This window comes from Calonectris borealis, chromosome 10, assembly GCF_964195595.1.
Source record: "Calonectris borealis chromosome 10, bCalBor7.hap1.2, whole genome shotgun sequence".
Lineage (NCBI taxonomy): Eukaryota > Metazoa > Chordata > Aves > Procellariiformes > Procellariidae > Calonectris > Calonectris borealis.
Window position 1 is genome coordinate 8,878,457 of NC_134321.1, and position 24,449 is coordinate 8,902,905.

The window sequence follows — 24,449 nt, forward strand, 5'->3', positions numbered from 1 at the left end:
GATAAATATAATTCTGAAAGCTCCTAAAGAAGAACACATTTTTTGGGTGGTTGTATGTGTCTATTTTGCATCAATCAATTTAAGAAATCTTTTCTGACAATCTGTCAGAAAAGTCAATCTGTGTCTATAGATAGATACGCAATGTCTGTGATGTTCCTACCAGCAAAAGTTGCTTCCGTCATCCCCAGCTGCTTTCCTCTAATGAATCCACCTCTGCAGAGTTACCTAAACCACTCAGAGCAATCACCACTGAAAGAAAACCTTTCATAAAAAATGGTCCGATTTTCCTCTGATCACCTTAAAGAGTTTCGTGGCTGTCATGTCTGGGACAGGGAAGACAGAGAGCTGCATCTTTCGAACATCTACCTCCTCAACTATGAGGGAGAGCACCTGCAGCCTCATGTCGCAGAAAGAAATTTCTCCATTCTCCAGTACGATAAATGGCATTTCTTTCTTGAAAACCCCAAAGACAAAGGCTTCTCCTCTGTTGTGGGATTACCTATAGATAATATCATTATAAATAAGAGAACTTTGCTGAGGAACAGATCTTTGAGACGTTCCTATCACCCTTGTGGTAGTCATCCTTGCGTTAGTCATGTTAGGGTCCACATGCCAGGCAAAATGGCACTAGGAGGTGCTGTACGAGCCGTCCCCATCGCAAGGGACTGGCAGCACAACTACATGACATGCCCCTTGGGCGAGGAGGGGTAGTTGCACCACAGCAATATCATGGTACTTTTATTTGTTTCTTTGGGGAGATAATAAATAGGGAGGCATGATGTGAAATGATACTAAGGAAGGCTGAGAGGGGCTGAAAAACCTTTTCCTAACCTCAGCTTGGACCAGCCTCTGTATCCCAACACCACACTGTGTGTCCTTTCCTTTCCCAGACTGCAGACGTAGGAAAATGCCCCGCACTGCCAGCCGTCCTTGCCGTCCTGCCCTGCAGCCAGCACTGCCGCTCGCACAGCAAGCGCCCGCCAGCGCCAGCACCGTGTGCTCCGTTCATGCTGTTTATCCCCGAATGCCAGCCGGGCTGCGGGTTGTCCCGGTACGATGCTGGGGTGGCTTGTGCTGGCTTTTGTCAGCCCGTGGGCTGGATCGACAGTCCTGGCAGCAGCTCCTGAGAAACTGGGCAGTAAAGCACCGTTTCTGGAGGTGGTCTCTGGCTCTGCCCAGGCAGAGCAAGCTGTGCGGCTGTTCCAGCTTTAGCCATCTCCAGTCTGATGTGCAGTGTTTATTTGACTTGCTGACTGTGCTGTCGCAGAAAATGCAGCCAAGAGTTGCAATGAGTGATGAAAACAAGAAGGGGGAAAGTTATTCACTGGTGTGAAGGTGAAACAGGGCTGGAGCTGTGTCTGCCTGGTGTGTCGGTGCAGCACCTAGCACTTGTAGGAGCCCATCCACACCGAGTGGGGTCCAGGGCTCCCCCGCAGCTGGCGTCCTTGCAGGGGGAGAGGGCTTGGGGCTGTACAAAGGGCAGCATTTGTGCCTTGCAGAGCTCACCCTGACATCCTGGGCAGGACACCCTCCTGGGTGTTGGTCTCAAGAAGGCTGAGCCACAGATGTCCCCGTGCAATGCCAGGGGTGCGAGGCTCCAAATCCCAGCCTTTTGAAACAAGATTCCCAATGGGGAGCTCGGGGAAAACTTTGCTTGCAGGAACTTGACAACTTTGCTCTTCCTTGCAGAGAGCTCAGCATCCCCAGGACTTCCTGCACCGTGGGCAGGACACACGCCATGGCATGCACAGCTGCAGGGCTGCAGCCGGCCACTGGCCCCCCTTGTGCTGCTGGTGTCCCCGCTGGAGAAGTGAGCCTGGTCGGCGAGCGTGGCTCTTCCTGCACGCAGCCCCGTGAGGCGTGCGGGGTGGCACAGCTCCGGCAGGTAAGGCTAACAGAAACGGGGAAAGCCATTTTTCCCCCTCTGCGCTAATTTTTCAGCCACTTCTCGTGGCTTTCAGAAATGCAGGGGCCTGAAGTTTTTCCAGACTCATCTGCTACGCTGAGCTTTTAATTAGAAGTAGGCAAGGAGCTCAGAAAGCCCAGCTGATATGAAAATCCCGAAACACGTGGTCTGAAGCAGCACCCGTCTCCCCTCCCGTGAGCTAATCTCACAGCCCCATCACCAGGAATCGTTGTTTACCTATTCTCCCAAAAAGTGAAACAAACATTGATTAACATGTATAACAGGTGACAGGTATTTTGACATTTACAAAAGAAGCACTGCTAATTGAGCAGAAAAAACCAAACCTTGGAAACACCCACCCACCACAAATACACACGTATGCACAAATGAAGACTCAATCTGATCTGAAAATCACCAGACATTAAAATATTGAAAACACACACACACACGCACACACACACACACGATGTCTTCACTCATTCATCCCTCAGAGCTGCTCCTGAAATCCTCGGCTCGCTACAGGTAATCTTCAAAGCAGAACACCACGATATCATTACACATGTAATAATTAGTGACTCGGGTGAAATATTTATTAGCAGTATTGCTTTTCAATTAAGATTTTTAGCTGCATCGAGGTGCAAGAAGAGCCGCTCGGCAGAGAGCAAACTTGCCGAGAGCCTCAGGTCTGCAGGGATCCGTGTGGCTCACGCGGCTGCGGGGACACAGCGGTGCCGGCGTGGGGCTGTGGGGACACTGAGAGGCAGCGGTGCCGGCGTGGGGCTGTGGTGACACTGAGAGGCAGCGGTGCCGGCGTGGGGCTGCGGGGACACCGAGGAGACAGCGGTGCCGGTGCGGGGCCGTGGGGGCACTGAGAGGCAGCGGTGTCTGAGGGGACACCGCGGGCACGGTGGTATCTGTGTGTGGCTGTGGGGACACCGAAGACACAACGGCGTCTGTGGGGACACTGAGGACACAGCGGTGCCTGTGTGGGGCTGCGAGGACACCGAGGAGACAGCGGTGCCCCAGCGAGAGCACACCCGGGCGCCGGCCCGACGACCCGCACCTCGCGGCCCTCCTCAGGCGGCGACCATGGCGGCGCCCCCGGCGGCGGCCGCGGCTCGCCGGCCCCCAGCGGGCATGCGCGGCGGGGCCGCTCTCTCGCGCTCGCTCTCTCCCTCGCCCCCCGCCGTGCAGCACCGCGGCCAGCGCCCGCGCGCAGGGGGCGGGGCGGGGCGAGGGCGGGGCGGGGCGGCGCGGGGGCGCGCGCGGGCGCGGCGGCGAGCGGAGCCGGAGCCGGAGCCGGGCAGGGCAGAGGAGCGCCGCGCCGAGCGGAGCGGAGCCAGCGCAGCCCAGAGCCGGCCCGGCCCCGGCCGAGCCCAGCCGCCGCCGCCGCGATGCTGGACCCGTCGTCCAGCGAGGAGGAGTCGGAGGAGCTGGTGGAGGAGGAGAGCGGGAAGGAGCCGCTGGCGCCCGCCGCTGCGCGGCTCTCGCCCAGCCGCCCCGGCGAGGGCCCGGGCGGCGGCGGCGGTGCCGGCGGTGCCGGCGGCGGGGGGCTGCAGCCGGGCGGGCGCGGCGGCGGCGCGGCGCGGCCCGCCAGCCCCAGCCCCTCGGTGGCCAGCGAGAAGGAGAAGGACGAGCTGGAGCGGCTGCAGCGGGAGGAGGAGGAGAGGAAGAGGAAGCTGCAGCTCTACGTCTTCGTCATGCGCTGCATCGCCTACCCCTTCAACGCCAAGCAGCCCACCGACATGGCCCGCCGGCAGCAGAAGGTACCGCCGCGCGGGCTGCCCTGCCCTCCCCTGCCCTGCCCGCCAGGCCCGGCCTCCCCTGCCCGCGCCCTGCCCCGGCGGCTCCTCTGCCTGCGCCCCATCGCCCGCCCCCGGCTGCTCCCCGCCTGCCCCGTCCCCCTGCCCCCTGGCAGCCACTTTCCTGCCTGCCTACCCCCGGCCCGCTCCCCTGACTGCCCTTCTGCCCCCTGCTTACCTCCCCCCCCCCAATGCTCCCCTAAATACCCTCCTCGCACCCCTGCCTGCCCCCCTGCCTCCATCCCGCTCCTCAGCAGCCCCAGGCGGGCGCTCCCCAGGCCCGCAGCCGCCCGGGCACCCCAAGGACAATCCTGGCGCCGGGCACCTTGGGCCCGCACGGGTGGGGTTTGCTGGCAGCAGCCCCGTCCCCGGGCGCGGGGAAGCCCCCTGCCCCCAGCCACCTCTCCAGGCTCCCGCACGGAGCCGGCGCGCTGACATGTGGCTTTGCTCCTGGTTACACAACGTCGGGATTCGGGAAGTTTGGGATGTTGGCCGTCTAAAGGAGAGAAATGGGTTACATTGCTGGAAAACACCAGGCGCGTGCCCTTGCCTCCTGCAAAGGGACTCCACAACTCCATGCTCGCTGCAAAGTTTGCCTAACTGGGAGTGCCGGCACTGACTGGGGGAGTTACTGAGTCTCATTTCAACTTCTTGGGATTGTTTATGCGCGGTGAGCTCCCCAATGCTGGCTTCCTGGCAAAACGTGGCAGCAGAGCTTTGTGATGAAGTCGCTGCCACAGTCCTGACTCTTCCTCCCCGAGTGCGTCAGGGCCTCCAGGCAGAGGCTGGGCAGGAGCCCCTCGCCTGGGCTCCCCCTCCCAAGGAGCCATCTTGGAGCTCGTTTCTCCACCGAGGCACGAGCTCATGGGCCAGGGCAGAAATTAAGTTTCTCTGGGATGCAGACACGGGAGCCTTTCAGTCAAATGCAGCCAACTTTTTCCCTGTGGCAGCCAGAGTTAGGTCCGTGATGGGACGTGGCTCTCTGGAACAGCTGGCTGATTTTTTTTCTCTGTTTTCAGTTGAGTTTCTTAGACTGCCGTTTTAGCCTTGATACCGTTCTGTGTTCACAAATGACCTTTACAAATCAGGCAGGCTCCTGGATGTATTGATGCAAACACAGGACTATTATTAGTCATTGCAACATACGGAGGTAGGAAAGTGTATCTGTACTGCACGTAGTTTAAAGGCAATATAGGACAATCTGGTGTTGCTGGAAGGTTGAGTGATCTGCTTTTGTTTGCTGAGCAAAGTGCATAGCTGAAGAAGTAGCTAGGTTTGGAGATTTTTTTTTTAATAGTTTTTTTGCCTACAACCCTTTTCAATAGATTGTGGATTTTCAAAGTTGTCTTGGCTTTTGTTTCCTGTGCAACTTCTTTGCGTTAGAAAAAGATGATGGAATTTAAGTAACTGCTAGTTTTGCAGCAATGAAAACAAGCAAACAAGCGAGCCCTGCAAATGTTTCTCACATAAAAGTGAACTGAGATTGAAAAGGAGTTTTTCCAAAGGAGCAGGCAGCATCTTGGCGGTCTGGAGAAGAGTGGCTGGGAAGAAGGGCGATTCATAGTCCCTGAAATCAAAATACTGTGCTGTGAAGGGACAGAAAGAGGGGAAGGAAAGAGAAAAGGGGGGAATAAAGTACAGGTGAAACAAAGAAATGAGGAGTAATGAGAAAAATTATAAACTGGCAGCAGTACTTGAGGGAATGGGGAAGTTACACGGGATCTTGGGAGGAAATAATCCATTCTCTGTGAAATGAATAACGTTGGGAAATGCCTCTGGCTTATTTATACAAATAGCTAAAATAGGTGTGTCTCGGGGGCTTACCGTCTCCCCTCAAACTTAGCAGTGAGATGGAATTGGGAAGACTAAATTTAACTTGACAACACATGTCAAATTGAATTCACCCTTTTAAAGGTGAATTCATTCTGCGTTTTCGTCTTCTGTATATCACTACATTCAGTTGTCATGCAGGTTCCTGGGAGTAAATCCTTGCCCTTTTTCCTTAGCCAAGACTCCTATTAAAGTCAATTAAAGAACTGCCAGAGCCTGGAGTTTGTTGCTGGAAGCCACGTGTTCCTCTGCTTTCCTCGCGCATCCCTCTGGGAAAGCCCACCCTTCCTTCTCTGGCTCAAGGGGGGGAAGGTGTGGGACTCGTTCCCTCTTGGGCACCGAGCTTCTGTCATGGTGGCTCTGCCAGGTTGAATGGTCTCTGTGGGGACTTTGTGGTGGGCCTGATGGAAATACCAGATGCTCCAAGACTCATCAGGGTGGAGCGAATGCATTTTGCTCCTCAGGGGAAAGGTGGGAGAAAACCAGGTTTTGGTCGTGCTCTGGTGGGAGCTGTTGCCTCAGTTTCCCCATCAGCAGGGTGGGGGATAAACTGCTTCTTTCTCCGTGTGTCATTTGCCTCTCCACCCTCACAGCCTGCCATTTGCAAGGGAAGGGTTTCATCCTGGGAGAAATGGCAAGGAGAAAACCCCCAAGCGTTGTCGTTTGCAGTCCCCACGCTGGTGTGCAGGACCGTGCTCCCGCCTCTCCTGTCGGTGCCGGACGGAGAGGCTCCGGAAGGAGGTGCTTGATCCACGGCACGCGTGGGCACCCTGGAGATGTGAGGGCCTGGCCCTGCCGATCTGCTCACCGCGGTCGCTGCCCGCGGGCGGGATGCCTGGGTGCCCCGCTGGGGCTCTGCCGAGGCGTGGGGACCAGCCAGGCTTCACGTGGGGCTGCTCGGAACCCACGCCTGCATCGGGGAGGTGCCGAGCAGCCGCCGCAGAGGTGCTTTGGTGGAGCTGTGCAGCAGCGAGGACTGGTGACCTGTCCCCAGCCCCGCTCAGCAGGTCCTGCCTGGTGCTGGAAGAAGGAGGAGGATGAGCTCTGGCTTCACCTGGCCCACAGCTCTCCCCTGTGGCACGGGAGATGCTGCCACCCCCGAGCACAGCCCAAGCAGGGTGACCGTGGCTTTGCAGGTGAGGCGGCAAGGCTGTCGCCCTGCAGAGCAGTTGCCTGGCTGGGTTACCTGATAAGAGCCAGCCCATCTCCATGGGAGGACCACAGGGCCTGAAACAGGCTGCGTTGCATGCTGCCCCTGCCAAGCTCCCAGAGCCCAGGCTGCTTCTGCAGCTTCATCTTCTTCTTTGCAATTTTCTCAGAAGAGAAAGCAATTGATTTTGTTGCAGTCGCAGCACAGAAGTTCTTGCCTGGGCTGAAGATCCCCGCAGTACCTCCCCTGAGGTGTGTAATCCTCCCTCCTTGATCCTGCAGCGCTGCTGTATCAGAGCTGGCTGGTACCCTGAGCCGCGGGGGCTGCGCGTTACAGTGGTGTGATGCACGGGCACCGCGGGTACCGGTTATGTAGCAGCACGCCTGTGTGTAGTGCTCCGGAGCTGGAAAATGCAGCCTGGTGTTTTACAGCACTCGTGAGCCGCCGTGGAATAAAGAGAAGTGTGTACTTAAGGTACTGTTGCAACAGAAAGATAATTACATGCGGTTTGATAAATTATAATGTATATGAGAGCGAACAGAGCAGTGGAAATGTGTGAAAGGATGACATAGCCGAGTATATACTGCACGTGGGCATGACAGCATTGCTTGTTTATACCAGTAACAAACTCTGTTTCAGATTTCAACATGAATTCAAGCAAATGCCACTCAAAGCTGGTATTTTTCTGCTCCTGACACCCCAGAAATTTCAGTAACAGAGTAAAAATTGTTTTTTAGATCAGTGTGTTCAAGCCTACACCTCTTGTTTATCTCCATGTTTATGTGGTAAGGCGTCACTTAAGTAGCTACACATCTGTGATGTCTACCTGGAAGTTCTTTTATTTACGTCTCACTAGCATTCTTTCCTAAGGGGGAAAAAAAGGCTTATTAGATACCTGCCTGTGCTGTCTTACTTCCCTCTTGGATTTCTTTTTTAAGCCAATACCGAATTCCAGGCACATTTGACAGGCAAACAGTGGTCTGCAAGATACTTGCCCCTTAAAAGATTGGTGAAAATATGGAGATCCATATTTATCTCCTACCCCAGGTGGGAGGAAGGTGGCAGCGTGTGGGCAGCCCTTACTAGACATGGGGAATCTGAGCAAAAGACCTACTGAATGTGTGGCCCGGGAGGAAAAGCTCCGTTCAGAGCTTACACCTTGCTGGACACCGAAGGCTCCAGCCTTGCGATGCAGCTCAGGAGGAAAGCGGCTTTGCCAGCTCTTGCTCTCAGAACAACGTGTTTTAGTACCGCAGATGGCACTTAGCTTGGTAATTGCTTGCCCAGGATGTATTTAGTCTTTTCTCTAGCTCACGCTGACTTGTTGGAAGTAGAATTGAGACGACTGGCCACGCTCTGTGCCTCTCCCCGCTTGAGCCCCACTGTCTGAAGCCTTTGGGAGGAGAGCTCAGCCGCAGCCCGGGGAAGTCAGGCAATGTGTATGTCTCTGTAGTGATGCAGACCAAGCACCCTTGGATGTGGGTTATACATCTTGCTAAACATCTCCAAAACACAGCAGCCAAAAGACACAGGAATTGGCGTTTGCTCATTCAAAACAGCATAAACTGGGAGATCTTCTCCAGATTACCACCAGCCCCTTGAAAACACTTGTTGGGAAAAGGGGCAGCAGGAAAAACTCATTAGGAGAAAAAATGTGGAGAGCACATTAGGTCAGGCATCGCTGCAATTGTGGTTGCCATCACCTGTTTTCCATCACTGTTTTTCCTCCCCGCAGAACGAGGGAGCAGGCAGGCAGCACATAGGAGAGTAGTCAGTTCCCAGCGGGATAAATGTGGGATGAAAAAAGTTCCAGCTTAGCTGCAGATTACCGGAGCTACTCCTGGGAGAAGTGACTTGTGATTTGGGTCCTTGTGTAAGCCTGTGGGATGACGTGGGGTGCATTAGCAAAATTCTCTGTCAAATTCAGCAAAGCGCTTAAGCTTGTGCTTTGCTGAATGGTGATTGATTTAAGTGCAGTGCTTAATGCAGAACAGGTGTGAGGGATCAGAAGCTCGGTTAAATTGGTTACGATGCATCTTAAAATATCAAATTTCTGCCATTTTGGCATACATGCAGATGCTACAACAGTTAGGAACGTAGTAAAGCTAGTGCAGCCTTCCAAATAATCACATACTTCTTCCCTATCATGGGTTGGGTTTTTACTCTCACACCGTATGTACACAAGTTTCTCTCTTAAAACCACCAATACGTTGTTCTTCTGGGACAGACCGTGACTCAGGTTGGGATTTGTTTTAGCAGCTTTCTGCAGGAGGAACTGTGATTTTATGGTCAGATTCTGCCCTGCTGGCCCCAAGAAGCCCTTGCAGGTGTGGTTTTCTCAGCTCTGCAGGAGAGGAGGGGAAAAAGATGATGCTCTGCTTGTTTTCTGTCTGTTCCTCAGTGGCTCCCTATTGCTGTTTGAGAAGGAGACGCAAGGTCCAGGCAGGTCTCAAGCGTGAGCTGGACCCCATGCACAGCTCTGTAGTTGCAGCAAAGCTTGCAAGATGATTATTAGTGCTGCGCCCATAAAAACCTAGAAAGGTAGTTAGGGGCTGCCTTTGCGGCTTAGCTGGCTCAGTGTGGGCTTTGGCCACTGCCACTGTCAGATGAGAGCGGTGTGTGGGGCTGGGCTCTCGGCTTGGGCTGTCCCCGGGCCAGCTCTGTGCTAACCCCAAAGTGAAGACGAGCCTGCCCGCGTTTCACTGCTGCTCGGAGAGCATTGCCGTGGGGAAGAAGGTCTGGCACTCTGAGATGCGGTGTTCCTTAGCAGTGTGGAGTGCAGAGTGTGATTGTTGTGCTCAGATGGTCTGGAATCTGCAGAAAATGGTTATTTTCAGTTAAAACGGTTATCATTTATTTTGCCAGTGCCTTATCTTAATTTAATTCTAGCAGATATTAAATATTTGTCATACTTCGGCTATTTATATACTTGCAGCTTATTGGATTGGGAAGCAGGTAATTAAATAGGCTGTGAGCTCGGTCTTTGGCTGTTGTAAAACTTTGCAGTTCCTGATCCATAGCCTGACGATTCAATTATTGCGGGTGGCACCTCTCGGGCCAGAGATGATGTGAACTAAGAGTAGGGAAGACTCATCAGATCGTGCAGCTCCAACCCCTGCTAAAACCCGTCGTTTCCAAAAGGTATTATTTATGGCCTCGCTTTGCGTAGTCTAGACGCTCTCCCTGAAGCACTTTGCCTTTTGCACAACTTGTAATTCCTTCTGCTGAATGATGAGTCACTCGTTCTCCGTTCACCTAAGCGGGAAGCGGTCAGCAAGTCATTTCCCTATGTAATTTTTTGTTAGCTGGAGAAGTATTTAATTTGTTTTTAGTGTGCTTTAGCAGTAGGAACTCAGCCATCACAACACTGCTACTAGCAGTGAATGCATACAAACCCCTTACAGCTACTGCTGATGCTTTAGTCCTGGGGGGTACAAGGTAAACACCCTATTTCTATTTAATTATGTAAACCTGATTAATATGTTAAGACCAATCAATATAGTATAATCCATAAAGCTGTTGCTTGGTTGGTGGTGATGTGAATTCAGCTAGTGGCTTCAGCAGCGCCAGGGTTTCACCCACAAAGTGATCTCTAGGAGCCGCGTATGTTTTAGTGTGTCTTTAAAAACTCAGACTAATTAAAACAGTAGAGTTCCCTTAAAACAGCAGATGAGGGGACCTTCCCTGGTGGTGAGCAGGTCCTCTCCATTTGTCACCCAGGAGGATGGGTGGCTCCTCAGAGGTGGGGTTTGATGGGTGGCCCCTCAAAGGTCTTCCCTTTCTGGAAATAGAGCAGGGTGAGGTGCAAGGGAAGGTGCCACCTTGCTCCCCAGCTCTTGGAGAGCATGGTGCAGGCACGGGAGGACAAGCGGAGTTCGTCTTCTCACCTTGGGTGCTCCAGACAGCAAGTGGCACCACCGGCTCCCAGCGGGTCAGAATTGGGCCACACTTCTCGTAGGGCATGCTTTGAGGTCCAGCAGCAGGGTCCAGCTGTGTCTTCATGAGGGTGGGAGAGGGGAGATGCAAGAGATGGCAGGTTCCTGGGGAGTTTCCTGTGTCGTTACCTTGTAGGTACTGAAAAAAATACAGGGAGCATCCTAACCTGGCGCATGCTTTGGGAAAAGTTATTTGTGGGTACAGGATACTTGGGGTGCTTTGACTGGGTTTTCTTTTGGATTGGGTGGGCATCGTTCTTAAAAACGATGTAAGTGCAGTCGCTGAGTGTTTGATGTGAATGTGTGAAATTGTTGTTTGAAAAGATGCTTTTAGTGATAATATTTGGTATTGTTTGTCTGTGATTCAGGCTGATAAAGTCAGATGTTTTCTAGAATTTAAACACCTGAGTCAAAATGTCATGCAAATGTTTATTCAGCCTGGGATAAGTGATGCCGTGTTTGTAGTTGTCATAGTTCAAAACCAGTCTGTCTATCTCACAGTAAGGTTGGGAGCTTGGACTTTTAGTAGCGTGAGGTATATAATGACCCTTGTGAGGGGACACTAGTACCAGGCCACCTCCAGCCTGGAAAGGTTGGAAAACTGCCCCGACACACAACTCAATGACTTGGGCCATACAACTCAATGACTTGACCCATGTGCTTCAGGACAGTCGTGTGACCATGACTGCACAAGTGCTGAGCATCTGCCCGTACCCAAATGTTAGTGTTTGATGAAGAAACTTGATGAAATCTAGATTTAGTCATGTTTTTCCTAGCCCAAAGGGTGGCATTTTTTTTGTAATGATGGTGCTGCAGTGTTTATCTTTGGGGACTGGAGATGCGGTGTGCAGATCTTGAAGGAACCCCACTGACTTTGGTAGGACTTTAGGTTGATGCCACAATGTATTTGCACAAATACCCTGGCAAACAGGGCTGCCCACTAATGGTCCAGCAGTGGCCTTTCATGATCTTGCGTGCTAAATTAGGGTGACATTCACCCAAGGACAGGGTGCTCTTTGTCTTCAGAATATGATGAGACAGTCTTCAGGTCTAGCTTTGTCTGTAGACCTCCTGTTTCCACCTCCCATTCCCTTTTGAGGTGGGATTTAGATCCACACTTGATGATTTAGGATGAGCACCGGGTATGAACTGGATCTGATCCTGTACAAGCATGGAGCAGAGTGACCCTGTCCCTGCAAACCCATCACCTGCTGTTTTCAGCCAAGGGAAGGATCTTGGGGGGAAAAACTCAATAAACTTTTTGGCAGTGGAAAAGAAGCCCTTGTTTTGGATGTTGTCATTGCCTAACGGACTTCTACAGCAGAAAGAAGCCCTGCATCCAGAGCAGCCGCAGCACCGTGGTGTGCACGGGCTCAGCTCGGTCCCTTGGAGCGGGGCTCGAAGGGGTTGTTTGGCTCCCAATTGCCTGTCTGGTGCAGGAGAGGAAAGTAGTAGGGAGGAAAGGCTGTCTTCCAGGCTCACACCATGAGGAACTACTGATAGAAGAAGCTATTTGTTAAGAAATATCTTATCGAAACAGTCTCACACGTTGCCTTGTGTGTGAAGAACATCAGCGGTGTCTACTCTAGCATCTGAATTTGATCCTAAGCACCCGCTGAGCTGGAGAGGATGGTGCTGGGAGTTTGCAGATCCTGTAAGTTTGTAGTAACCACTGATGTCTGTTAGTTGCAATACGTGTTTGCAATCGATGAGGTTGCAGGGCACGGCAACTCCTGTAGGGAACTATTCTCCCTTCCGTGGGGAATTTATCATGTTACCAGTCCAGATGGTGCTAAGTTGGTGTTGCCCTGAGATACAGAAGGCTGTGTGTTGGGGTGCAGCTGCAGCTGCATGTCGGGGTGCTTAAGATGGTAAAATCCTGCACCCCAATGCACAGCCTTCCCCACCTCCGTATCACAGGGGAGCAGCCCCTTGCTTTCCTTGGAGCCACTCGGAGAGGATGGGGATGCGGGTGTACATGCACGAGGGTCGTTTCGGAGCCCAGGGAGTCATAGCTGACGTACAGGCTCCGTCTGGGAACAGGAGGGGACAAGCTGCCTGGCAGGAGGCACTCTGGTGAGATAAAGGGACTTGGGTTTGATATTTGGCTGTCAGAGGGAAGATAAACTGATGCTCCCACATACAGCACCATGCTCACTGGAGTGAGATATGATGTTAATTCAACGAGGAGGCAGATTTGGGGTCAAAAACTTTTTTTTTCCCTCCTATATAGAGAATGCATTTTTCTTTACGTGTCCTCACTGTCTTTTCTACCACCCATCTCACTTCCAACTGGTGCTTTGCTTGGAAACAAACTCCTATCCCAAGGAGAGATTTGGGGGAGCCCTGTCCAGCCAGTTGGCCAAGTAAACCAAAATACTGCAAAGGCACTTTGGGAAGAGGTTTTTGGGCTCGCTCTGGCCAACCTTGGCACGTGGCCGGTGCAGGTGACTGTGGAAGGGAGAAGCTCCTCCATGAGCAAGCCAGCCAGATGCAGCCCATGTCCCCTCGGATGTCCCTGTCTGATGGGTGGGAGCCAGGAAGGAGAGGGGGTTCGGGCGTTATGTTTTAGGCACAGAAAATATTGGATGATTTGGGAGCAATTAAGTGAAGCTGTTCAGAAGCTCTGTTGGGACTGCTGTTGATGCTGACAGGGACAAGAAGGGGGTTTCACTTTGCCTGGTGTGCTGTGGGGAGGGTGAGCTGCTCTCGCACCTCAGCAGCAGAGGATTTAGGCAGCTGGAAGGTGATGCGGGCATCACACCAACAGAACATCGAGCAAAAGGCAAATTTCCTCAAAGATACCACATATCCTTTCCTGATTCAGCAAGAGGGCACAAATGCTTTGCATATTGCACAGGCCGAGTTTGCTTTTATTGCCTACGCCCCTAGATTTCCCCTCGCCCCTAGCAGACTGCTCCCACCTTTCTTGCAACCAGAGACAACAGACTCCTCGCTGCCTCGGAAGGAAGCTAATGGGGTGACGCAGCAGGAGCCAGCTGCTCTGCTACCTGCATGGTGACAATGCAAGGATGAAGGAAGGACGCAGCCAGCACTTCTTCAGCCACAGGCGAGGCTGCGTGACCCGCCAGCGGTGCATGCTGCAAAAACCAGCACCGTGCCTCCCACTCCCGGCACCGCAGACCACCCTCTGCCAGCGAGACCTCTAGGCAGAAGCCATCTGCTGCTGTTATCTGGGGACGTGCAGCTGTCTGAGCTGCACGGGGTTGTTTTTTGGTGCATAGCCAAGAGCTAGCTGGAGTTAGGACTGCAGAGACTTTGTGTGTGCTCAGTCATTCACGAGGGCAGAGCAGCTCCCGAGCGTGAATCGGTACCGATGCTCTGCGGTGGGAAGGAGCGGGGAAGGGCACCAGGCCTGGCTGAGGGAGTTTGGAGCTGGGAAGTGACAGCTTTGCTCCTTCCCTTTCTCAGGCCTTTGGCGCTTCAGTCTGCAAATTTTCCCCCTCCAGAAGGGTATCTGTGAAGGAGCCGGGGCAGGGGGGAGGGATTGCTCACAGCTCCGATGTGTGGCTGCGTTTTCCTTTTCCATCTCCCATTTGCTTTGCGGCAGGCATGGCCTGGGGCCCTGCAGAAATAGTGGAGAATAGTACTTTTCTAGCATCTAGCTGTCTCAAGAGAGATCTGATGTCCTCAAAAAACTGGAGTTGATCATGCAGTGGTGGTTTACATTGGCCAGGGATCTGCCTGGTACAATTTCTACACGTTGGTGGGTTCCCTGGACTTCAGTGGTGCCTTCTGCTCTTAAAGATGTTGATCACGATGCTGCAAAGACCCTGCTCCTACCTTCAGCTGGGGTCTCATGGGTTTTATCTGCTCTGAGGGCTCCTTTTTCCCCAGGATCTCTCTTGGCACATTCCCCCCCAGCGTGAGCCGTGTGCCTGGCAGGGAGAGTGCCTCGTGGAGGTCTGTGCATTTGCTCCAGCCTAGTTGGCCTAGGGAGGGAAGGCTGGGCAGGGAACGGCATCAGAGAGCTTGTTCTTTAAACAGCGAGCTAGCTGCTTGCACCAGCTACCATGAGTGTGTACCGACAAGACACGGGCATCCCCTGAGGGGTTACACCAGCCCAGGGGAGAGGGTTATGTGTCTGCGGAGAAGTTGCGCTCCTCGCTGCGGAGCAGAGCAAGCACACCTGAGGCACAGGTAGGAAACAGAATGAGCATGCTGGTGGCAGCCTGAGGAGCATGCTCAAGTGGGTTTGGCATTTGAATTCCACTTTTAAACCTCTCTCTTTGCTTGCAGTTAAATGCTGTTACAGGTGCATGTGTGCACATGCTCATGCAAGGGTTATGAGCTGAGCAGGGCAGGGTCTCCGTGTGTGCTGGAGAGCAGTGTGGTCAGGGAGTCTCTCCATCAATACTGGCAGCCACTGACCTGCTCGGACTCCAGTGCCATAAATGTTGCTGGCTGGCATAAAATGGATGTTTCTTTCTAAGGCTATTTCACATCTTTGCTGCTGAACTTTTGTTTGGAGTTCCTCAAACTCAGATCTCCTGAAGCCTCTGTTGTAAAGCTCCTGCTTGGTGCGTATTTCATGCAGAAGGATGTGTGCGACAGAAATTCTTCCTGAAATCTTATCTCTCTGTAAACTCTCTTCTTTCAGCTTCTCTCTCACACCAGAATACTCCTGTCTGCCCAGAAGTCACCCCAAAAGTGAATCAGATCCTGCTGAGCAGGACAGTCTTCCCACCACCTATTCATAGTGTGTGCAATTACCCTCCATGCATCTCAGAACTCTAATTGCCTTTTTATTGCTGTTTAGCAGTGTGTTAAAGGTTTTTGAATGCTCATGCCTTGTTTTCTCATTAGCTCTATTTATTCCTACTTTGGCTCCCTTCCTCAACCTCATCAAATTTAGTATCTTCTCCTTGCCTTCGGGGCCTTGGGCAGCTCCGCCACTTCTTACTTGTTCTCCCGTGTCCTTTCTCATGTTGCTGCTCCAGATGCTCTGTGTTCCCCGGTCTCGCTCTGATGTGCTGTGGGGACCCATCTCCTGGAAAGGGCTCTGCGCCCGCTGCGATGCCCTGCCGGCAGTCCCTTTGCTGGGCAGGGAGGCTCAGGCAAGATGCCTCGACGTCTCCTAAGGCAGCTGCCTTGCGTCAGGCAGGGCTGGTTGGCGTGGCGAGGCTGCCCGGGCAATTAGGGCCAGGTACACGATCCGGGAATGGAGAGCAATGGTTAGAAGCTGATAATGGGGACTGGGAGGTGGTAACCAAGGCGGGAGGCAGGCACTGTGGATTTGTTTTGCCAGGGTGGCCCAGGAGCTGCTGCATCGCCAGCGGTCCCCGCGTGGCATGGCCCCTCTCTAAAGCCACAGTGTGTTGGGCTGGGGGCACTTACAACTGGTAATCACTGGGATTGCATTTTTAATGCTTCGTGTGTGTCCTGTACCTGTTTTCACCTATCTACTCTCTCTGATGGCCACAGCAACGTTTGTGCTTGTACAGCGCCTGGCACCCTGCGTGGATAACTGGGAGCAAGGGTTTGTCTCATATAGTCTCCGAGTGCAAAGTCCTTTTCGATGTTATTTGCTTTATGTTTTAGCCTTGTTGTGTGGCATTTCCATAGCTCAAATTAATTTAATTATCACCCGAGGTGCTTGCTTGCTCACAGTTGTCCCGGACTTTATTGCCCTCCTCTTGTGTATTGAGGAGCCCACACAACTCTGAATCATCAGTAAATGTAATCACGGTGCTTGATGTTTGTTCTTCCAAGTCCATGATATACACAGTAAATGAAACTGGTCTTAATACCAATCTGTGCCTTTCGGCACCTGTTATGTTCCAAAACGCTTCCTCGCCACGTATGGCCCTGCCACTCAATCCTAACAGCATTCGTATTGACCAGGGAGATTAATATTTTATGTAAAATTATATCGAAAGCTTTCTCACCCTACAGGTAATTTATGGCCAGAGCTTGCCCCCAGCAACCTTAGCACATCTGCTAAGCGTGGTGTCAGCTCGGCGAGGACTTGGTGGCCGAGTTAAGCAGCCTGCGGCGCTCTGCGGGTCGCGGGCTCAGGACGGGCGAGTGCACCGCGCTGCCAGCCTGCATCCCTGCCCGCGGCCGCCTGCCACCGCGGGGACTTGTGACGTGGGCTGTGCAGCGCTGCCCTGGGCGGGCGTCCTCACCGGTGGGCTCCGAGTGCGGGGGTTCATGAGTCAAAGAGCAAATTACTGAACTGGAGCGGGGACCGGAGCTCCCGGTCTCAGAGATGGTTTGCTGTTTCAGGTTCCTTGCGCTCTGGGGTGAAAGTGGAGGCAGAGCTCGGCTGTTTGGGTGCTGGCTGGGGGCTGGGTTTGGGCTAGGTTACAGGCTCAACTCCCTGCTTGCTCCTTCAGAAGCTCACACAATTCTGCAGATTTTTCTCAAGCTGCCAGCAATAAAAAGGTGATGAAAATATTTCTCTTTCCTCCATAGAGCGGTGGAAGATGGTGAGGGTTTACGAGTTACCGAATTAATTGCTTAGTGCCGGACGCACGGAGCACTAGGACTGGACCTGGTGAGAGCGGCCGTGCTGTAGCTCAGACAGACGCAGACACTGAGCATCCATGGGCTGCCCCTTCTGCACTTGCTGTGTCCTCCGAGCAGGCTCTACTGCTGCTCCCTCTTACAATAAGATAGTTAATAGTCTTGCATAATTCATGCTTACAAGTTGTACGCACTTGGTGATAAAAGGAACTGATGTTTAATTTACACACGTGGGGCTTCATATAGATCTTAACAACTCCATGCACAATAGCCGTTCATCCTTTCCTCCTCTCTGTTTGCATTTGGGAAAGTGGGCAGCAGGCTGCCCGGTGTTTCCATATGCAGGGGAGTGCATGGCTTGCCCGCACCTCGTTCCTCTGTAGTCTCCTGAGCTTGTCACGGGTGCTGCCATCCCTCAGGAGGGTGCAGCAGGGAGAATTGCACTGTAATGCAGAAGCAAGACAGGAAGGTCTTCAGCCTTATTGCTGCACTTTTCTCTTTCCTTTTAATGCTCTCAAAACCCAACTGCTGTATGAAAGGAAGGCAGCCTGGAGCACTGAGCCTGGTTTTGCATTGCTGGGAGTCCGCGAAGCGAGGCTCTGCTCCAGACGGGCGCTCTCTGGATGCATATGCATGTGCTCTGGCTGCCCTTGCTTAGGGCGCTCTCGCTGCAAACTGCGGCCGAGTCCGAGGCTTCCAGATGTTTGTCCGGTGGTGATGTCTAAGGCTTGCAGGGACAAAGAAAATGGGACCACCGAGGGGGAGGGGCTTTTAAACTAGCGTAATGGCTCAGGTGCCCCCTGTTTAAGCCCATATGAGCCAGAGAAGAGTAAGACCCGTGATTCTTTCCTATCAGCCGAACGCACAAGATTCAGTGGCCGGCAAGAAGCAGATGGCTTGCTATTTCTGTGCCCTTTCATTTGATTGCTGCAGGTCTGGGAGGGAGGTACAGCTGCCCCAGTAGTGTGGCAAATCGTCTCTACTTATCTTGTGGTGTTATGCCTCAATGATGTCAGATGGTCTCTTTACATTGCGTATATATTCAGACTAAGCAAATCGCAGTGTTTTTTCCATGAAAATTTAATGATGAAAGATGACGCTATAAGTGATTTTTTTTCTTTTTTTCTTTAAACAATTGTTTCGTTTGCTGTATAACCCTCCCACTAATGGTAATAATCTTTCCTTGCTGTGGCTCAGGAGAACAGATGTGCCTTCTGAATTTATTTTTTTTACCTAGACAGAATCTTCTTTTTTCTTTAACAGCTCTAATTACTTGCTTTGCAATGCTGTGACCTATATTCAAGGTGAAATTTGTGATAAATATTTGCTTTGGGGAGGGAGGCACAACCATGTTTTTGAGAAGATTAAGGCCTGTCAGGCAGCAACCCTCATTTCAATTAGATGTCAAAATGCAAATCATCCAGACTTCCGAGTATGTCAAGGTGAGAGTAGGAAGGACTTTAATCCATTCTGAGATTAACTTGAAATCCTCGTGCGCTTTAATTGTTCTTGGTCAATTATGCTGTTGAGGAATGGTGTGGGGATAAGTCAAAGTTGTGCAGGAAAACCTTTCAATGATACTTTTGTTATGCGTTAAAAGGCTTGCTGGCTGCATGTAGTACTTGCTCGCTCAAAGGACTATCATCCCCCAAATGATAGGAAAATGACTCTGAAAGTTGCAGCTGTAATGACGGCTCCCCTGATTTTAATAGCTCAATTATTATTTATTCATTTTTGCATGGAGTATTAGCCAGTAAGCAGTGCGTGAGCCGGGCTGGAGTGTGCCCAAAGCAGGGGCACAGGCTGCGCTTTTGGGTTAGCATCCCTGCGTCACATCTGGGGGACAAGTGGGGGCACCGTCGCCCCTCCACCCCTCCTGCATCGCCCTGGGGTGCCCTGGCCACTGGGGGTGCAGCGGTGGGTGCCCGGGATACGTGGCGTGAGGCCGCGGGACGGCTGTAGATGGTGTCCTGTGCTCTAAGTGTTCCCGTCTGCCTGGTGATGCTGCTGGCTCCACATGTTTTGACCAGAAAAGCAACGGTAACAACAAAACTCAAAAGGTATTTCAGGCTGGTGTTGTGGAGGCGCATCCTGGTTTGGGCATCGTGGCCAGCAGGCTTTGTCTAGGTTGCCTTTTGATGCTTTTGGTTAAATCAGCTTCTTTCATCGGGAATCTTAAAAACCAGGCACTTCCTCAAAGCAAGTGAAACAGTCCAGCAAAAACAGGTGCAACATAGGTACCACGGCCGGACCTCCCCAGGTGACCTGCGGGACCAGCCAGCCCTGCGGGACCGACCCTGGTCCCTGTCCCGGCCAAGTGCCGGGGTTGCCGTGGAAAGGCGGGGGAGCTCGTTGCGTGATGGCAGGGCATGGGAGCAGCCCCCCGGGGCTGGTGGCAGCACCGCTGGATGGCCCATGGCTCCGATGGGGCCGCGATGCTGAGAGGGGCCACAGCCAGAAGTTGCTGAGCATCAGCGTCACTAAATAGCAGGACTGGGGCTTTCCCCACGACACTGGTGCCTTTGGGAGAGATGGCGCCTGAGGCTGAGAGCACAGCTTGCTAAAGCAGAAGGGAGCATGTTAACCCCAGGACTTGGGGGGCTGGAGGGAGGAATTGCTTACACGGGTGCTTGGTATAGAGCGGGTGGGTTCTTGGGAGGCTTTTCTTCCCTTTGCTGGCTTTGAAAGGGTGAATGAGAGAGCGCGGGTGGTGGGAAGATTGTGAGATATTTTCTTACCTTCTGCTTGAAGAGATAAGTTACAGTTTTACAAAATGTAAGGTAAATGAATGTTTCCACTCGTCAGTCTTTCTCCTTTTCATATATCTGCTTCTCCCTCTGGCTTCTCAGCAAACATTAATGAAAAAACAGGGGGTGAGAACCAGCAAAAAACAACTTGGCCCTGTTGAAACCATGTGTACAAGGTCGTAGCTGTTTATGTAGCAAATCTCACAGGACTTGAAAAATGTCCTTGGTGTCATCTTGTGCAATTTATCACGGGTGTTTATGGAGTCACAGCACTACTTTGCACCAGAGATGGCAACCATACGCTATGGTTGTACATCGTGCCTCTTTTTGTATCCAGCTTGGATGACTAAGATTTGTAGATAAAAGGCTCATAAGCTCAATGAAAAAATAGCAAAAATGTGAATTACGCCGCTATTTTCATAGCAAAACACTTAATTATGGTCGTGTGTAGACTTTGCACTAGAAGAACTGCTGTAGGCAGAGAAGCTCTATAAATGTCCGTGTTCTTGGGAGCTCGTCCTTGCCTGAAGGGCATTCACAGGCCCCCCGCATCACCCCCTTCCCGGGGGAGCTGAGCAGCCAGCGAGTCCCCTGTGGCTGGCAGGCTTCCCCCAGCCCTGCAGCGTCGGGGGTGTTTTTGCAAGGCAGACCTGGCCATCGCAGGCATGGGAGCTGCTGGGAGTCGGGGACCGAGCCGAGGTTGGAAGAACTGCAAATGGGGAGGCAGAGGCAAGGGAACAACCTTCTGCATCACGCGGGCTGCTGCTGAATCACTGTTTACGCTGTTTCTGTACCTGCTGACTTGATGCATGGAAACAGGGTGCCTCTATTTTTAGTTCTTGTGCATTCATGCACACGCACACTGAAATTATACTTTTTGTGATGGGAGCAGTTTCTTGCCTACACGGGGAAAGTATTTCAGAGTTGTGGCACAGTAACAATTCCCAATTTCTTCCCTACCTAACATCATCTGCATGAGAAGAGAGTGGGGGAGAGCTGCTTGCTCTGTGTAGTAGTAAAGTAGCGTGGGATGGACCCGAGTGCCTCAGAGCTGCCTCTCCTGTCGGTGCTGTCCAGCCGCCGTCCTGCCCCCGCTGCTTTCCGGCACCAGAATTGCAGCTGCCAGATTTTATTCCATATCCTGCTGCCTTCCTTTACCCTCTCCTTTAGAGCTGATTTGGTACCTAAATGTGATCTATCAACTGTTACAGCAGGACCAGGGTGTTTTGGTTTGTTGCTGTCAGTTTTTACTCCCCTGTGGTTTCCTTTGCCTGTCTCGTTGCTCCTTGGTGCTGGTGCAGCAATATTGAGCTCTATCAGCAGAGGAGTAGGTCCCAAGATGAAACCAGCACATTTGTGTTGGCAGGAGTTGTGTGTTGGCTGTTACCTGCTGCTACAGTTAATTGTGTTGTGAAAACAGGCGCCGTTTTTGCATACGAGCTGGGACATCGAGGTGAGGGAAAGCAGTGACTCGTCAGTGGCAAAAAATGACATAGTTTTCACCGGGGCCAAGATCTGGTTTACTTTGTTAACGCTGCACGGAGCAGGAGTGCAAAGGTGGTTGGTGGAATATTCCAGTGAAAACAAGGCTTTCTCATCCTAGTGTATTGGGATTGACATTGCCATTTTGGGAAGAGGAAAAAATGAAAAGTAAGTGCTCTGCTTCTAAAGGCCTCTGTCACCCGTGTGACGGCAGCTCTGTGGCACTGTCTTTCCTCAGCTGCTGCGACTTCAGAACCTGGCCGGGATTCCCCGGAGCTAGTGAGATTATTTGACTTGTGATATTATTTAGAAGACGCATTATTCCCTCCCTGGTGTCCTCCTGGTGCGCGGGGCGCTGGTCCCTGCCACCAGAAAGCCGGGGAGCAGGTGCTCTTGCTCAGATGAGTGAAATGGCGTGTACGGCCATAGCAAACTGGTGTGAGTGCAGTGTCCCGTGTGTACAGAGAGCATGACGAAAGGCTCACAGGATTCCTGCCTTAAAAACCCTGTATTCAAAACCTTAATGCCGTATTTGCATCCTTGACGTTCTCCTGGCTGCCCTCTCAGGTTTGCTGTCATGAGAAGGTGGCAGGGGAGACCCTGCTGCTCTCGACCGCTGGACAAGGCTTCGCATTGGCTAGTGGGAATCGTGGCTTTGACCCCGAGGTCTCTGTAGCTTTGGTTTCTGGAAAGTCTGGTTGCTAAACTGCTGTCTCCCAGCAGGTCTCCTGTCCTAAACCACTTGCAGCAGACCCTGCGACAATCTTGCTTTCCTTACCCACCTTGTTCAGAGTGTCGATATCCAGAAACTAGCATTGCCTCCAAATTCAGATCTGTTTCTCAAATAACCATTTAACTGTGCTATGAGAGTTTGGGCAGGCCGGAGAGAATGACTTAGTCATTCTGGTACTTGCTCTGGCCCAGCGATGCCTGACGTCTTTTGGCTCCTTTGCTGCCCTTCGTCATTACAGTCCTTGGCACCCACACCCAGGAGAGCGCAGCGTCCTTGTGAAACCCTCGCTGGGCGAGTTCCTCTCTTCATCTCAGGGATATCAGGAAGGAAGCAGTCGCTCGCATTGCTGCAGAAGACAATTTTCTGCCTCTGGGGCCGCACACGGAGCTGGTGCATGTTTGTTCCTCACTGCACATGTAGCCCTGGCTTTTTCCCGGTATGAAAAAGCCTGCTGAATTGTTTTGAAACTTCACAGCAGGAAAGAATTTTGTTTCTTGTCCTCCATCGTGTTTGCCAGCCCAACTTGTGAGCTGGTTGCCAGAAGTGCACGTGTGCATATAAATGCATTGGCTTCACATGGACTGGTTTTCCATGCGTTTGCGGCTGCCCTGTGGAGGGGCATCACCAGTCCGTGCTGGAAACCTCCCGTGGCAAAAAGGAGGAGAAGGGGAATAGGAGAGCTAAGGAGAGGTGGGAGGAAGGTGTTAATGTTGAAGGAGAAGCACCGTTTGCTTCTGCTTCACCTGCCTGCAAAGAGACAAGGAGGGCCGGCGGGCTGTGCCAGGACACTTCCCCCAGCAGCTGGGAATAAGGTAGAGCAAGGGATCGGCGCATCCCAAGGATGGTATAGTGCTACCCAAGGGTATGGTGGGTACTGGGTACGGTGGGTACTGAGTGGGAACCTACCCAAATCCCTGGCCTGAGAGTTGGCATGTGGTGCCTTGTTCCTGATGCTCTTGGTGCTGTGATGCTGGTGTGCAGGGACATGTGTTGGGGAGGGGAGGTTGTCTTGGTCTTGTACGTGCAGTCAGCCCATCACTCGGGATGCAGTGCTGATAAGCAAGCCCCTCTAGTTTTACTTGGAAAAGGCCTGGGAGCTTCCTGCTGAGGCTGCCCAGGAGCTCAGGAGGCAGAGCACACCTCGGGTGCGCCGGGCTCCTGTTTGGAGGGCCCATGTGTGGTGCTGTCATCGTGGGTTTAGGTGTTTTGCTTTTATTTCAGAGAGAAACCGATTGGGAAAGGCATGTTCTTCTGTCCACGCTGCAAACAACCCTGTGGTTGCCTTCTCTTCTTTCTTAGAGAGCACCAGCGATCTTATTAATTATCTCCTTAGAGGAGCAGGCTTAGAGGTCTATTATCAAGTTTATATTGAAAAGCCTATTTGCTAGGTGGGTTTTCCTAGGTGGTTTTTAGAGACAGATCCACAGTACCTCTCTGTTTCAGGGAGGGGGAAACACTGAAGGTTTGGGCATTTAGTGTCCTTTTCTTCTGGACCCCAAATGGAGATGCAAATCTTTTCTCTCCAAAGATGTTTAAAGCCAAGCATCTTGAGGCTGAAACAGTATGCAAAGAGCCCCAGCTGTCCCCGAGTCTCCTGTCTCCAGGATTATTCAGAGATTTGCAAATTAGAAGGGTGCTGAAAGCAGTTGTCTTGAGCTTCAGTGGAAAAGTATTTGATGGTATGTGGTTATCTTGCAGATAACTTCCCAGGCACCATCCTACGTCGGTGGTACTTTTCCACCACCGATGCTATTGGTGGCCAGGGCTCTCTGCTTGGCTTATAGCCACCCTCTTATTCAAGGCACAGAGAAACCGCGGCAAGGGGAAGAGAGGCCGGGCACAACCTGTGTGGGGGAGGCGTTCCCGAATCAGTGCTGTGCTCCAGCTCTTTCCCCGCCGTGCCTGGGGAGATGCCAGCGGCTGTACTGGGGATGCTCTGGCGCTTGACACGGGGTACGTGGCGTCTCGTCAGACACCTGTGTGGAGGACTCGTGGGTCAGTACCTCGTTACAGCGAATCCATGTGTCTGGCTTGCCTTTTTGCTCTCTAATTGCTGCCTCCTTGCTTCCTATCTGCATCCAGTAAGCAAGCTGCCGTGATAGTTAATTACTCTTCTGGGTTGAGTGCTGTATTATAGTCTGTTCTGTCAATACTAATTGTTTTATAGAAATATGAAGTACCACTTTGCCTTCTCTCCAAGGACTTTGAGATGCGATGTGGGCTTTAATGATATCATTTGCCCTTCTGTCCAGCGTGAGCAGGAAAACATGATCTCCCATTTGCAATGGGCACTTAGGGTTATCTTTTGGAGAGCCGCGAGCACTCTGCTTTTGGGGTCTGTTCCTGTGCCTTTCCAATAAAGCTCTTTCCCTGCC

The 24,449-nt window shown here is 52.3% G+C and overlaps 1 protein-coding gene across 9 annotated transcripts in view; it reads left to right on the forward strand.

Moving 5' to 3' along the window:
- Positions 1-3,300: 3,300 nt before the first annotated feature.
- CADPS (calcium dependent secretion activator) overlaps positions 3,301-24,449 on the forward strand; it is a 223,783-nt gene continuing 202,634 nt past the window's right edge. For all 9 annotated transcript variants that reach the window (XM_075158710.1, XM_075158712.1, XM_075158703.1 and 6 more), the window contains exon 1: positions 3,301-3,672. In XM_075158710.1, the coding sequence (XP_075014811.1) occupies positions 3,301-3,672 (372 nt within the window). The remainder of the gene's footprint in view (positions 3,673-24,449) is intronic.